The sequence below is a fragment of the Periplaneta americana genome, chromosome 4 (genome assembly GCF_040183065.1).
Source record: "Periplaneta americana isolate PAMFEO1 chromosome 4, P.americana_PAMFEO1_priV1, whole genome shotgun sequence".
Classification (NCBI taxonomy): Eukaryota; Metazoa; Arthropoda; class Insecta; order Blattodea; family Blattidae; genus Periplaneta; species Periplaneta americana.
Window position 1 is genome coordinate 206084051 of NC_091120.1, and position 16590 is coordinate 206100640.

The 16590-nt window shown below is 35.7% G+C and overlaps 1 protein-coding gene across 1 annotated transcript; it reads left to right on the forward strand.

Moving 5' to 3' along the window:
- Nucleotides 1-1579: 1579 nt before the first annotated feature.
- On the forward strand, nt 1580-14533 carry LOC138698693 (hemolymph lipopolysaccharide-binding protein-like). The gene is made up of 4 exons (XM_069824875.1): nt 1580-1720; nt 4785-4902; nt 9370-9678; nt 13869-14533. Exons 1-4 carry the CDS (start codon nt 1580-1582, stop codon nt 14021-14023), a joined length of 723 nt encoding a protein of 240 aa, XP_069680976.1. The 3' UTR covers nt 14024-14533.
- The last annotated feature ends 2057 nt before the right edge of the window (nt 14534-16590 follow it).

Consider the following 16590-nt stretch of genomic DNA (forward strand, 5'->3'; position numbering starts at 1 on the left):
TAATAATAATAATAGTAATAATATATTCCAATATTTTATTACACTAAATTGTATTTATACTTCAATAAGAACATTAGCTTACGTGATAACACCAAGGTATTTTCAAGAATGTTTAGATAGTCAAAACTATGTAATTTAACCGTGTAAAGGCTGCTTCACAATAAATCGGGAACGGAAACCACAACGAGAACAGAGCGGAAATATTGTTAAAATAAATTCTCTTAAGTGTGATGTCATCTTCTAATTCAGTACATTACTGCAAAATTTATTGCTGTTCCTAATGAAAAAGTAATAAAGGTTGACAGTAACCATGGTGATAATTCTCCTTTACCAGTTTCGATAACATAAACACGAAAGTTTGCAGTAATATACTGTATTAGATGGTGATATCACCCTTATGAGCTTTGTGACTTTAGTTGTTTTTCCCCTGTACTCTTCAATTTTTTTAAAATTTGATTGTTTATTAAAATGTTTTTTTAAATGTATGTTTATATTTATCATTAGAGAGCGGAATTTAGGCAAAAATCTATTTTTTTTTTCCTTGATACATACAGGCTTGAGATTTAATATTTACATTTTTCATGGAAATATAGGTATAAATAAAGGGGGGGTTTTATGGTGCCTAAAAATGCCTATTTCGACGTTACTGCCTATTTTTAAGTTTTTTTTTTTTAATTTTTGCATCATTTCTCGAAACTATTTACTGTTTTTCTTAACATCCTGTACCGTTCACATTCCAAGACGGATAACAACTCCTTCCTAGCAGTGAACAACACAGAGAAGTACCTCCAGGCCACCCCTTCTCATTCTTACAATATATCAATCCTAAAATTCCAACTTTCAGTCGGCCTGGGTGGTGTAGTCGATATAGCGCTGGCCTTCTAGGCTCGAGGTTGCGGGTTCGATCCCGGCCCAGGTCAATGGCATTTAAGTGTGCTTAAATGCAGCAGGCTCATGTCAGTAGATTTACTGGCATATAAAAGAACTCCTGCGGGACAATTATTATTATTATTGTAATTATTATTATTATTATTATTATTATTATTATTATTATTATTATTATTCTGTCCATCAGCAATTTAACACAAACTCGCTGAGTTGTACTCGAATAAGCATTCTCTTACATTCCAAGACAGATAACAACCCCTTCCTTTTTTTCTCACCATTTTTAAGTAAAGTAGTGAGCGACACAATAGTCACAATAGGTGCTGATCATCTACTGTGAAGCAAACTATGGAAATATGATTGGTGAATGAAAAACACTATTATATTTTAGTGACATCCTTTAACAGAAAAATGCCTATTTTTATTTTATAAGAGCCTAAATAAAGGAGTTTAAGAGCCTATTTTAGGCGCCTAAAATCCCACTTTTTAGGGCTTAAATTCCGCTCTTTATTTGTTGTTTTGAAGAATGGGTATTTTGTGTACCCCTGTGCAGAAAAATCCTTGTAACTTAAATGAACATATGTCTAATAATCCAATGTATAGCAGGTGACAGCACAGGATTAGGATCATGTTAACCTGCTTGTAGCGCTATATAAACCGACAAGACAAGGCCTTCTGCACAGTCGTCACCAAAATGCTCCGTTGTGCTACTGTGTGCTGTGTGCTTTGGTGTGCAGTCGCTTGTGCAGAGCTACAGTGTGCCTTGCCGCACACCAGCGCCCTCAAATTCTCCATCACGAGCCTGCGCAATGAGACCGGACACTGGATCGCCCAGGTGAGATACTTTAACTGTTGAGATTCCACGTTACTGGCTTATTTTTTGCACACCCTAATGATACTTCTAGTGTGTTATGTAAAATGGTAGAGATGTCGCCACGTAATTTGTCCGCGAGGTGCGCAGATGGTGGCCGGCAGAGTGCTGCATTGGAGTTAAATCGCTCGCTTGAACTCGGTCGAGTGTCGCACCCTCGAGTGAGATACGATCGGTCGTGATACGCTCGTAATAAATAGAAGCACAGTACAAGGTCATCTCACCGACATATCTTATCTTGTATGGAAGGCGACAGATAAGATACACATATGTTTCGCTCACACGGTAAAAATAAGGCTTTATTTTCTGCGTTTATGACAAACGTTTAATGGAACAGTCAATGGAACGTACCAAAACAGGAACATGAAGTTATAAATAAAATAGTATGAAAAACTTCGATATACAGTTATTATTGCTAATTAATAATTCTTCAATATTTGATTTACCACATATATAATATGATAGGTCCATACATAGTGTTCCGCCTATATACTGCGACAATATAGAAACGTTTTACAAAATATTATTGATATAGCTGGAGATTAATAACAATATTAGTACAGAGATAACGTCACAGAAAATATAATAAAACGAATAATCATGCTGCACAACTGTTACAGATGCAAAGATTGATACACTAATAATTATTAGAAATTATTATTATTATTATTATTATTATTATTATTATTATTATTATTATTATTATTATTATTATTACTACTACTACTACTACTACTAGAAAACTTGATACGGTTCTTGCATTATCGTAATTGTGTTCTCCGTTTATAATAATTACATTTACATCCAATAACATATCAGATGTGGTAAAAACAAAATCACTCCTGTATGGGGGAAAAAAAAGCATTTACCTACAACATTTATATTACATTTTAAAGCAAGTTTTGTAGTTGTACTATGGAGAGGTTAGTTAAACACTGTAAAGTTTTGAAATGATAAATATCTATGATGTTACTACACAGTTCATCACTGTAACAAGAACGAATGTCGGCTTATACCGTTCGAGGATTTATCGCTCGTGACAATTTTACCCATCATGCATGTGCGCTACCTGTCGGATTATGCTATGAACTACTTGGCGCTCGAGCGAAAACGTCCGATGCAGACCTCTGGTGGCCGGTGGGCGGCCGGGAGGGTGGAGCTTACAGACCGATTATTTAGTCCTGATAGCTCGACGACGCGAAAGAGGGGAAGTAATAGAAGTAGTGGGGAGAGCTCCAGAGTAGAGATAAGGGCGAGCGGTCAGTAAAGGAATGCAGTACAGCTTAACTTTACTGGAAGCATACAGCTGTACCTCACGCATGACATCCGATCGCTCTGAAAGCAAGCGACTGACTAACCCAAACACCCCTTGGCGTAACTAAATAGACTCGCCTGACCCAGGCGCACATTGCCAGCGATTGTCAGGACTAAAAAATTATCGTACTGTACAGCCTGATCAGCCAGCCGCATGTGAGTTGAGCGTGTCTGAGCGGCTGGGAGCAGTATCGGGGAGAGGAGTGTAGAAAGGGGAAGACTCCCGTCACGTGATCTGATGATATAGTGACGATCACGTAAGAGTAGTTCGTAAAAGGCTAATTTGGCCGTCTCTTCAGTGTTGCCAACTAATACCAGATGTCACCAAAGAAGATAAAATTACAATTCCATGAAATAATAATAATAATAATAATAATAATAATAATAATCTTCTTCCTCTGCCTGACAAGTGTTAGGCCACAAGGCCTGTTACGGTCTCACATAAAATTTTCACGTCATCTCTTAGCAGGACGACCCACAGATCTTTGGCCATGTGGTACATAATCATACGCATTCTTTCCAAATGATGTTTCCAATTAGACTGATATTGAACAATGTAATCTAAAACTGGTTGAGTTTTTAGTTCCTTTAAAATTTCACAATTTCTTTTCAGATCCCATTTAGTATAGCCCGCTGTTCTTCGCATGAATCGCATTTCACAGGCCGTTATTCTGCTTTTATCTGCTTTCCTCAGTGTCCATGCTTCGCTGCCATAGCTGAGCATCGGTTGTGCCAATGTGTTGTAGAGACATATGCGGGTGTGTTTCTGTACCAAGGATGGTTTCACCACACTATTTATAATGCCCATAGCTCTTGTGTATTTATTAATTTTCTGTGATATGTCCAATTCTTCAAAAATGAAAAGATTGTAACCTAAATATGGGAAACTATTACATCTGTCTAATATTTTATTATCGAGAAAAAATTTACTTTGTATTGGGTATTTCCTACAGAATGCCATAATTTTTGTTTTATCTGTTGAAATTTTCATATTGTATGTGGCCGTTACTTACTACAAATAATTACATATTGACCTTTGGAGGTCGTCTTCTGAAAGTGCTAATAATACCAAATAATACTAATAATACTATAATAATAATAATAATAATAATAATAATAATAATAATAATAATAATAATAATATAGTATTAACAATAAAGATGACTTGCTTATTTACTTGTTTAACCACATCTCATCTTTATGTTCTAAATCAGGCGTTCTCAGTCTGGTGTTCGCGAGCACCATGGTGCTTTTTTAGTGACATTTGGTGCTCTCGTCATGGGAGTGAAAAAGTGCTCGCCAGCACGAACTCTCCTGAGGTCTTTCTTCAATTCAAACTTTGTTTTATGAGCCGAAACATACAGTGTTCCCATCCATCCAGGTCCACAGACAATCGTCATTAATGGCAAGATTCCAGTCTGGTCTTGGTTCTATGTGCCCGCCAATGTTACCCCTGAGTAAATAATCCTGGTACTCATTTCTGTGTAAATCCCAGGGCCATTGTGAGGCCGGAAGCATTAGATAAAATCCGTAACCCTATCGGAAACCGAACTCGCAACCATCCGGCTTGCAGCGTTACGGCTTTTGTTGAGATTTAACCAGTGTAATGACTGTAAAATACATCATCATCATCATCATCCATATCCTTTTTCCTTCTCCTATCATCAAGGAGTCTCTGTACCTTAGAAGCTAATGGATTCTGCTCCATTTATAGTTGCAGTTGGGACATACTGCAGAAGAAAAGAATAGGGGACCTTGGGAATTAGATGTCGATCACTCAACTGCCAAGTGTGAGGACTCTGAATCGATTCTCATAGCGGCAAAAATAACAGGTAAGCGTACTTTATTTTAAACCGACTCAGTTCTTTGTAGATAATTGAAAGATGATGCTGAAGAATCCAGTAGTTAAACCAGTAAATATTAGTTTGGTAAAGGAGAAAAGGGTAAGTATCACTAAAAGTCCTGTGGCTTATGATTGAAGTCTTCCAGGATGTTCAAGGCAAAGCAACATATTTGGGTATCTGAACTTTTTCGTGGATCTAGAACAGGCCTGCACAAGGTTTGCGCTCTCCGAGCCCGCTCACAGCTCATGAGCGGAATGCAGATATTAGCTGCGCTCTGTATAAGGGTGGACTGGAAGAAGAGGTGATGTCGTACAAAATATACACAAAAGGAAGTACTATTACGAGTGATTATGAAATGAATTCCCGTTCAGTGTTTGCAAAACTATCTTGGACTATTATTAATTAATAAAGAAATATTTATTTTACAGAAGTAATAGAAATTCTATAGCTACTTACATGTACAATATCATTTTGTTATATTTTTATTTATCAGTACATCAAAACGAGGTTTTATGCTGTAGACAGCTGAAAGGAACAGTAGCCTACTGATCATAATGAAACATCAGTTACAGATGTTCGATGTCTGCCTTTATTAAAGTTGATTATAGAAAACAGTTGCTCACAAATATAAATGTTGAGCCAAACATAGCAATCATTTTCACAGCCAGCCTGTGTAGTCGTGGATATTATTGCTAATGTTTATTCTTGTAAAACTCAACCAGGCTAGTAGTATTATTCAAACGATCTTTAGCCCTTAGGTCACATTGAAGATCAATAAGTTCGAGCTGTAAATCGTTAAATGTTAAATGTTATATTCCGTCTTTTAGATTCCTCCATACTGTACTGTAGCAGTAGGTAAGCAACGTGAAACAGTTACTGAGAATAGGCCTACACACTGCACTCCACTAGATAAAAGAGTGGTCATTTTCCTCTCCTCTAACTAAGGCAAGTCTATGTCATTCTGACGTATCTTCCTCTCCGTTTCTGCGAGCGGTAAACACCGCTCTCCCGCTCCGAAGGAGCGCGCGCGCTCGTTGAGCGCTATTTGTGCAGGCCTGATCTGAAAACAGCAAAGAATTCGGAGCTTTCTTCTTCTTTTATGTAGAGATGAAATGTTAGACGTTCATACGTCTACAATAAGACGGGATAAATATTTTAAAAATGCAGTAAAACTTACGTGACACAATAATCTACAAAGCTACATTTTTAAGCAATTTCTCTCAAAGTAGGCCTATTATGCACTTTTATTACTTTTCTCAACTAGTTCAATATCAATGATTTCATACAGGGTGATACAGAAGACAGTTATGTAGAAACGGGTATAATATATGTACCCTCATGCTTAGAAATGACAGGACAATATAGAGAGATCACTTGCGCTCCAAGTCTATATACCATTTGAGACAGAACACGCCCGAGGTTATGCTGTGGAGTAAGCACGACAGACCCAGTGGCGGACTGTAGTAAAGGAGCTAGTCTTTGTGTATTTACCTCTTCTGCACGACACTAGAATTAAAGCAAAGACTACTACTTTTCCTACAGTCCTCCACTAGGCCTGTCGTGTTTATTTATCATCATAACCTGTCTCCTATTCTGCCTCAAACAGTACAATTAAGAGCAAGTGATTTGTTTATATTTTCCGGCCATTTCTGAGCATAAGAATATATTACGAAGACCATTTGCTTGAATGAATGCTTCAAAATGGATGCTCCCGGTTGCCTAAAACTTGTATTAGTGTGGTGGGAGTGAGTTGTGACATAGGTTCAGTCAAGAGAAGCGACTAGAAGCTTTTGAAATGTGGATATGTAGAAGAATGAAGCGTGTGAAATGGACAGACAAAATAAGGAATTAATCTGAGTTGAAAGGAGTGGGTGAAGAAAGAATGATGCTGAAACTGATCAGGAAGAGGAAAAGGAATTGGCTAGATCACTGGTTGAGAAGAAACTACCTTATGAAAGATGCACTGGAAGAAATGGCGAAATGGAGCAGAAGAAGATATCACATGATAGACGACATTAAGATGAATGGATCATATGCATAGACAAATAGAAAGGTAGAAAATAGGAAAGACTGGACAACTCTGCGTTTGCAGTGAAAGATCTGAGCTTGGGCAGAAAACTATGAATAGCTTGAAATTCCTTAAATTTATTATGTAAGAAGTTTCCGTTAAGCAAATTATAATCTTAAGTATATTGAATAAATTAAACAGTCTGTGCTTCTCTAGTATTACATTTATAGCATTAACGTTTTCAGTACGTGTGTACCATTTTCAAATGCGAATGCCTGTTACATTTGAATAGGTCTGCATAACTGTGGGATTGGAACATTCATGAACATTATGGATGCTGTTAATAAAATTACATAAAACACAACTTAAGGATAAAATATATAAAATACATATTTTAACAATAGTTCACGTGATCACTTCGATGACATGTTGTCAGAGTAGTCTTCTCTTAATGTGGATCATCGTGGTTAAGTATTATAAAATGTCCAATAGAATGGTAAATGTTAAAATTAACTTGCACTGATAATCACTATAAAACACTGTAGTCTTGTTGAGTAGTATTAATGTTCATTAATGTTCATTTATGTTCATATATGCTATATGTTGCACTATTTCCCATTAGATATGTCGTACGTAATGTAGGTTTAACCACGATGATCCACATTAAGAGAAGACTACTGTAACAACATGTAATCGAAGTGATCACGTGAACTATTGTTAACATACAATGTATTTTATATATTTTATCCTTAAGTTGTGTTTTATGTAGTTTTATTAACAACATCCATAATGTTCATGAATGTTCCAATCCCACAGTCATGCAGACCTATTTAAATGTAACAGGCATTCGCATTTGAAAACGGTACACACGTACTGAAAACGTTAATGCTATAAATGTAATACTAGATAAGCACAGAGTGTTTAATTTATTTAATATACTTAATAATCCTTAAATTTAACTTTTTTTTCTCTACTGATTGTCACTCTAGTTATAATTTATACCTCCAAAGTAAACTATAAAAATATTTAAATTTGTTATGACATTTTTATATTATAAAGCATATATCTATGCCTTGCCATAAAACAGCTCACTATTCTTCCTCTTTCACAGTATCAGCAATTCGTTTCTGGAACTCCCTACCCAGCTCCCTCAAAAACTGTCGAACGATATTGCAATTTAAAAGTAAATTGTTTAAGCACGTGACCAGTATTCATGTTTAATTCTCATTTGTGTGTGTGTCTATATATATGTATATATATATATATATACATATATAATAGCCTATATATAATTTTCCTCAGTGTTGTATAGTTATAATTCACTTTGAATTTGTTATTCTTGTAATTTGTAATATTGGTTCACTCACCGCTTGCATATTCATTGAGTGTAACTTCTAGCCTTATATTATTTTGTAATTATTATTTAGTATGTTCGCATTAACTTACTCAACTTGTGCTTGTATGACTATATATTTTTTTTATTAGTGTTCTTTAAATATTAGTAAAATTGTATCAGCTTCTTTCGTTTCTGGCTAAGTGGAAGAGAAGGCCTGATGACCTTAACTTCGCCAGAATAAATACATAATAATAATAATAATAATAATAATAATAATAATAATAATAATAATAATAATAATAATAATAATAATAATTTATTATTATTATTATTATTATTATTATTATTATTATTATTATTATTATTATTTCTGGAATTTTTGGTAATAAGTGCATACTTCACACTGCATATTTCGGCAAATTTTAGGGCATAAAAATCCTAGCTCTGATTAGTCTCTGAGGAATATCTAAGTCCTATTTTCACTTGTTCTTCTCTTTTAATTCCGCACACAATTCATTACATGTTTACTAACAACACAGCAGTTTTCTTCGCGTACTCCCATTCCTCTAAGACATTCTAATAATTCTCCATCAGCATCTTATCATTCATCATCTGTATAATGTATAATCCTAGAACAGATATGTCGGGCTTATACGCTTTGAGGTTAACAACTTTTGTCAGGTATACTACGCTGCCATCTAGTTGTTACATGAGGAGTCACGTCATAATTCCCATTTGAATTGCATTAGCGACTGTGCTGCCATCTCGTGTTCGTTTACGGCGGACGGGTGGCGATCCTGGCGGTTGTTCTCTTCAAAGTGCTGCCGATTTTAACGTAGCGAGGAGTTATCTGTTACATATATGATCTAGGGTATAATGAACAATCACCACGTGTGCTGCACTCTGGATAGTCTCTGACGAACTAAGTTTCTCGGCACTAGCGACATCTATAAGTAACGCTCGTAAGTTCCGGGTGGATAACAGCACATTAAGAGCTCTGTCCTTGTACAAAAAATATTCGAATTTAACATAAGATGGAGACAAAAATTCTTACTATTCTGGAGTTCATAATTCCTCACTGATCATTTAATTTCCTTTCCCAATTCAATAGCGCCACCTACCGCGCAAATAAGCGTGCCCTTACTGCGGGGTGTGCCAACAGCGCCAGGGTACGAGCTCGTACCTCTCCTGGGGTACTACAAGCTACACTCCAGCGTCAATACCTGGCATGGAGCTCTGAAGATCTGCGAGGACGAGGGCGCCCACCTCATGGTCATCAACTCGGAGGCGGAGGTGCAGGCCTTGAAACCTCTGTGGGAGAAGACTCCTCCGGCCAAGATCACGGGAGGTTCGCACAACGACTGGGCGTGGGTTGGATTCCATGACCTGTACAAGGAAGGAGAATTTGTCACCATCTTCAGTAAGTGTGCCAGTAGGTGCTGAAAAGTTGAACCTGGGTTGTTTCAGAGACTCGAAATGTCTTCCTTATTCCCATTCGAACCTCAAAACCTAAGTTTTAATAAGCATGTATCATGACATTTTGTAGGCTGTTCTTGGAAGCCATATTATCGATTTCATAAATTTAGTTTAATAACAATAAAAAGAATTAGACGCACATCTCTTCGTTCTTAATGCAATGTTTGCTCTGTTGCAGTTTGATAGTAATTACACTATTCTAATATTCTTAGCACACCTACATGGAAACTGCTGTTTTTCGTAACACATTATTAGTTAGAAAGTTCTTCTTTGCTTTACGCGTACGGCAAAAACATTGTTACGATTCACTTTTCCGCAAAATTGTCATAGCAATATAAACAGCTATGACGAAACATTATGAAATCTATCACGACTCAATATCAACACATCGCCAACTATGAACACAGAAATTATAGTCAATGCCTTCTAATCTACTAAAAATTACAACTGATTTTTTTTTTCGTTGTTGGTAACTCTGTAGCATCTATTAGATGCTTTATGGTTGTGCTAAAAGATGGAGTTACTTGTCAACAATGTGACGCTGAAACGTGTGTTCAGGTTATTGCCCAGCGACAGTCCTGGTGTACAGCTGATAAATCTGATGATAATATAGAACAGAAGTTTTATGCATACATGCAAATGATAATTTATAACTATTTATTGAAATAACTACTATTACAATGAAAAAAATATATACAATCTGACATTATGTAACAGAAACGTTTTTCAATTCTCAGTTGTCATCATTAAGCACAAATCGCTGAAAAACTGTGAATCATCAAAATTAGAAAATGCATCTCTTGCAACAAGAAACAATTGCAAATGAGTATATTTTTTACTGACACAGTGAATTTGAATACCTCGTCGTCTTTCTGCATTCAGTTCCACTTAGCACACTTTACAAAACATGTTGCAATTCCTTACACAAAAATAATAATTTCCAAATTCTAAATAAACAATTGCTGTGTAGACATAGATGGGGACATTAATTTGTCTCCTGGAGCACCTCCTCTATGACTGATCGGGATCACAATGAACTCATCGACAATATCGATATACAAACATACGTAACAACGTGCGCTTCTACATAACACAAGTCAGAATCATAGAGGTCTTGTAACCTGCTTGTGGCTTTGACTGACGTCATTAATGTACCAGGAGAAACTGCTCCATCTAATATAGCTCTTGTGACAAATATGCGAAGTCTGTTTATTACCATATGGTAATACACTGCTCTCTTAAATTGACTGCGCGTATTGGGAATTAAATCAGTGGCTTATCCAAAACACATTACGAAATGATTCATATAAAACAATTTTTATCTCGAAAAGAAAGAATAAACAAGCAGAATTTTATTACATTTTTTGTTTGGAATATCTCAAAGAATAGCCCCTTAAATTAATGACATTATTTACTGTTCACTCTGAATATTAAATTTTACACATCCTCTTATTATTCTATTAAACATCTATTTCTGTTCCATTTCTATAAATTTAATTTAATTTATTTTTTTATTTATTTTGTGGACTTTTTTATTATTATCTTCTAAGTGGCGACTCCAGTAGGGCCTATATAGGTAAGCAGCTAAACGCCGTGCGTAATATTGTGAGAAAATTCAGGCCAATTGCACAGAAAATTTTGAGAAGTAATCATTCCGGACAAAGTACGTAGCTTTCATTCGTTTATTTTTTTTTTATTTTTTTTTTTTGTGCAAGGGAAAGTATAATTTTTTTTGTCAAGGTAAAATATTGTTGTTTATTCGATTAAACACATCACTCATTTTCACTTGATATTTTGCAACATCTACTAAGACACCGAAAATATTTGGGTTTGAACTTATGTATTTTAATGACCATGAAACTCTCAATCCCAATAATTAGAGAATCTCTTTTTTTATAGATATTATTTTATATTTCTTCCTGTCTTACCCTTGTAGAAACCATAGCCATGCTCTATATGCTACACGATCTTCAAGTGTTTCAGTCTTCATTTTATAAGCTTAACACTAGTGCCAAAAAAAATAGTAATATGCGTTACAAGAGCGGTATGTTGACGTTTTCATGTTCGAGGAAAAGTTTGAAAAAGCGAAACGTATTTGAGCTTTTTTAATTTCCGAGAGTTGAAAGAAAACATACCGCTCGTGTATCGTACATTATTTTGTGCGAAAATCGTTTATTACATACCTGAAAGAGGAATTTATAATTAGTTGCAATGAAATCTCCATCTTGGTTTCTGTTCAATGACGGCAAATTTGCAAAACGAAAATATTTATCTTCAACATTGTTGCTTTAAAATGTTTTCTGTGTTTACTATACTCCAGGAGGCCGTGATATACGTCTGTCTTTCCCCTCCCCCCAGTCTATAAATGCGATTGATTTTTTCACGGCTTCCTTAATGTTACTTGCATCACGAATGCAGTAACTTTAGTGGAGTTGTAGAGTTTACTTCATTTTTGCAAATATTTAAAAACAATAATTAACAGTGCAATTTAGGTGAAATTGCAGTGGTAAGTTTCCAATTTATAATTATTACTATATTGAACGTCTCTAAAAATATGTTAAAAGCCTAAAGCAGTAAAATCAATATGTCACTTAAGCGGTAAGAAGAGGGAAATTGTTATGAGTGTTAGGTTGGGAATACTGAATGTGGAATTTTAGACTTACCGCGGATTGGTTTTGTGCGGAAACCAAGTAAATACGCACGATCTCGCACAAACACAATTTTACGAACTTTTTATAACTGTTTTCTTTTGTTACAAAATATTAGATGATGAAGAGATAAGCGTTTTGTGCTCCTGACCCCTTGAAACTCTATCACAACTACATGTCCTATGAAGATGTTCGTCATGGATGGTATAGCATATTAGAATTCGACTTTTTTTAAGGAACTTGAGTATTACCACAGAATTTGCGTATCTTCAAGTTGTACTTTGCTTGCATTATTTTACGAGAAATTATGATTCATGAGAGCCGCGTCTTTAGAGAACCTCCATATTGTTTTTGCACAACAAATGGAGAAAAAGAGTTGATACGATGGTCTTATATAGTAATGAGTAAGCTTAGTATTCCTGCTACCAAAAGACTCAAGTTGCGGGTAAATATTCTATATAGTAGGTGGAACCCAGATGATGCAGCAGAGAAAGGGACAAACATGTTCTTACTGCATGTTCGTAGAGTACATCTAACCTGAAATAAAAGTAGAGCAACTACTGACTTTATAATCTAACGGCGCAACAGCCCGAAGTTGGCCAGGGCCTACCTGCGTGACAAACATTTTTTCTTCATAAAGTATGGGCACAAAGTGCTGACGGAGCTGGGGCTCACTTGGAATATGTTCCTTCGTGTATTTTTCTAGAAATTCTCTAAAGTGTTTATTGTTCAATTTATTAAGCAGTATATTGGCATTGACCATCATGACACATAGATTCATGCAAAACATGGATTTCTTATCATACTCTCTCTGAGTTTGATGGTACTGCTTGTTTTGAGTTACGTACAACCATATTTCTATAGGCCTACCTTTTTGTACTGCACTGTCTTTCAATGCACTGTTTTCTTGTAACTTTTATAAATACTTTACACAACTTACATGTAATGTAAATTATTATTGCCTCCGAACTCCTGAATTAAGTCCTCGAGCCTTTCATACTTCGAACATTTTGTCTTCGGCATTTTACCTCGTCACAAATACAAATGTTACGTTAAGTAAATAATACGACTTTTACACTTCACTGGTTTAAAGCACTCACTATGATCGTGTTGCGGCGTCAACACAAACTAGAGTGAGCGTGAGTAAGATACGGTTCTATGTTGTATCAGACGGGACGTATCCCTGCGCTGTGACGTCAGGTACAGTATGAGAGTAGGCAACTGTATTCTAGGTTAGACGTAGCTGAAATACTAAGCTTAGTAATGATAATGGTGTGGTAATTACGTTCGTGATTCCGATAAAAATGAAACTCATTATGACGTATTACGTGATTATGACAATGTTACTTAAAAAAGTAATTTTAAACGTAATGGTATTAAAATTATAAATAAGAGCAAAATGAAGAAAAATGAACATTTATTATTATTATTATTATTATTATTATTATTATTATTATTATTATTATTATTATTATTATTATTTCAGATGAAACGTTGCAGTCCACTGGATACGTCAAATGGGCCGGTGGCGAAGGAAAAGGCGGTGCAGATCAAAACTGTGGTCTCGTCCATAGAAATCTCCTACTTGCAGATTACCCTTGCAATGCAAGGGATGCATTCTTTTGCGAGAGAGAACTCTGAAATGTTAATCTGTACATATGAGATCCATATAGCGCACAAATAACAATTTTATACTGAATCTTACAAGTCTTCCTCATAGAAGAAAAGTCCGATGACTTTTTATACTCGGTGTCACAGAAGTAATAGGAAAATGAACTGAAAATAAGATCACATTATATTTTAGTGACGAACATAGATTGCAAGTTATACTGATGAAATGATTGTCGAGCACATAAATAGTGAGTTATCGTATTTATGTTATAAATTTATTTGCTATCAAACATTTATATGTACGACGGTGATTAAAAAGTATGGTAACAAGAGCTCTCTAGCCCACTGCTGTGGAGTAACGGTTAGCATGGCTGAACGTGAAACGAGCGAGCCTAGTTCAAATCCTGGTTGGAACCAGTGGCGTAGCATGAAATTTTGAGCAGGGGAAGCTAACTCAAGTTGTCTTTCATGCAATATGAGAAAGCATATTGCAAAAATACAGTCTTAAAATAAATAGTAGTCAATGTCAAGTCAGCAGTCGAAGATTGGTTGGAACATCGTAAGTAACACCAATAAGGCATGACCTCAAATGATACGTAGTAAAATATGATTTCACGGTTTACACATATCTCTAACAAATAGACACGTATACGTATAACATTAGCTCACTCCCTGTCATACTTAGAGAAATCACAATATTAGTATCATTACGTAAGTATGCGTCTGTCTTTTGATTGTGTCCTTCATTGACAGCAAGGGAGTCGGTCATTTGTTTTTTAAATCACACTTTTGTTCGTAAGTCAGTCTTGATAATACAATTGTCCTAAAAAAAATTCAAGTAAATTAGTGTCAGGAACTGTTATTTCGCTCATTATTTATTATATCAGCCACAATGCACACTAACACTTCAACTGAACACAACTGACGAAAAGGGATAACTCGGAAACTACTTATTTTAAATATTAAAGCTAGCTTCTTGCGAGCCTTGCGACTAGGGTAGTTTAATTAGAAAGGGATGGAAAATCTGAGGGGTGGATTACACAGAAGAAACCAGTCTGCTTGGAAGCTGGTGTGTGCAGGCTTCTTGTTTACTGCTGCATCACAAATCATCCTGAGCTGCCGCATCACAATATTTAACGCGTAAATATAAATTCTATTAAAATTAATAAATAATTTTCTCCATAAACTGCAGGTTTATTATGAAATTATTATTAACTGGGGAAGCTAAGCTTTTTAGCTTACATTGACGCTACGCCACTGGTTGGAACAAGTTACCTGCTTGAGGCTTTTCAGGGATTTTCCCTCAACGCATGAAAAACAAATGCTGGGTAACTTTCGGCGCTGAACCATGGACTCATTTCGCTGGCATTATCACCTTCATCTCATTCAGACGCTAGATAACCACAGCAGTTGACAAAGCTTCTTAAAATAACCGATTAAAGAAAGAGCATATTCTCCTCTCCCTCTTGCTCGAATTCTCCGCCAGGGCCTCAACAGCAATAGCTTAATGAAAGTATGCTTGTAAATTGAATTAATCTGCTTACTTTGTATTGTATATATTTGTATAGTTTTGGCCGATGAATTTTATATGCTTTAAATTGAATAGTAATCTGTATAGCTCTATTGATAAATTGTTTGTGTTTGTAATTTGAAGTAGTTTGCGTGATATGTATTATAAATTTTTGTATATCACAACTGATTGAATTGTTTATGCCTTAAATTTAATTAACTTACTTGTTTTGTATTAAGGCTCATTCACAATGGAAATTAAACATAACGTAAGCGTTAACTTAAGAATTTAAACGTTACGGTAAAATCAAGAAGTCATACCATCATTCACGATGGGAACATAAACATAACCGCAAACATACTTGGTAACCGTGGAAACATAACAACGACGCCATTTCCTCATATTCTGTTGTATAATTCAGCGCTCCACGATTGTGTTCTGTTTGTAAATCACGTAAGCATAAGCATGAAAGTTTGGAGTTTGCAAACTTTCATGTTAACGTCTTACGGTAATGTTTATGTCAATGCTTATGTGAATCATTGTGAATGATCACATTTGGTAGCCTGGGCGCAAACTTCTGTGTTTATGTTACGGTTATGTTTAATTTTCATTGTGAATGGGCCTTTAAACATATAGCTCAACTGATGAATGATCGTTTGCGTTTGTAAATTTAATAATCTGATTGGCTATTTATTATATATTTTTAGTAGAGCCATCGATGTAGCTCAGTCGGCAGACTCGCTGGGCTGCTGATCCGGAGCTGCGTTCGGGCTTGGGTTGGATCCCCCTTTGATCTCATTGAATGGTTTCTTCCGAGGTTTTCCCCAGCGTGGGACTGAAGCCGGGTGATCTATGGCGAGTCCTCGGCATCAACCCCTTTGATTTGATTACCTGGTTGGGTTTTTCCGAGGTTTTCCCCAACCAAAAGGCAAATGCCGGGTAATCTTTTGGCGAATCCTCGGACCTCACCTCATCTCACTACATCTCGCCAAAATATTGTAAAAAAATGCACAAAATTGTAAAAATTGTAGAAAATTACTAAATTTTAAAACTGTAAAAATTTGTAAAAATTGTAATTGTAATATTG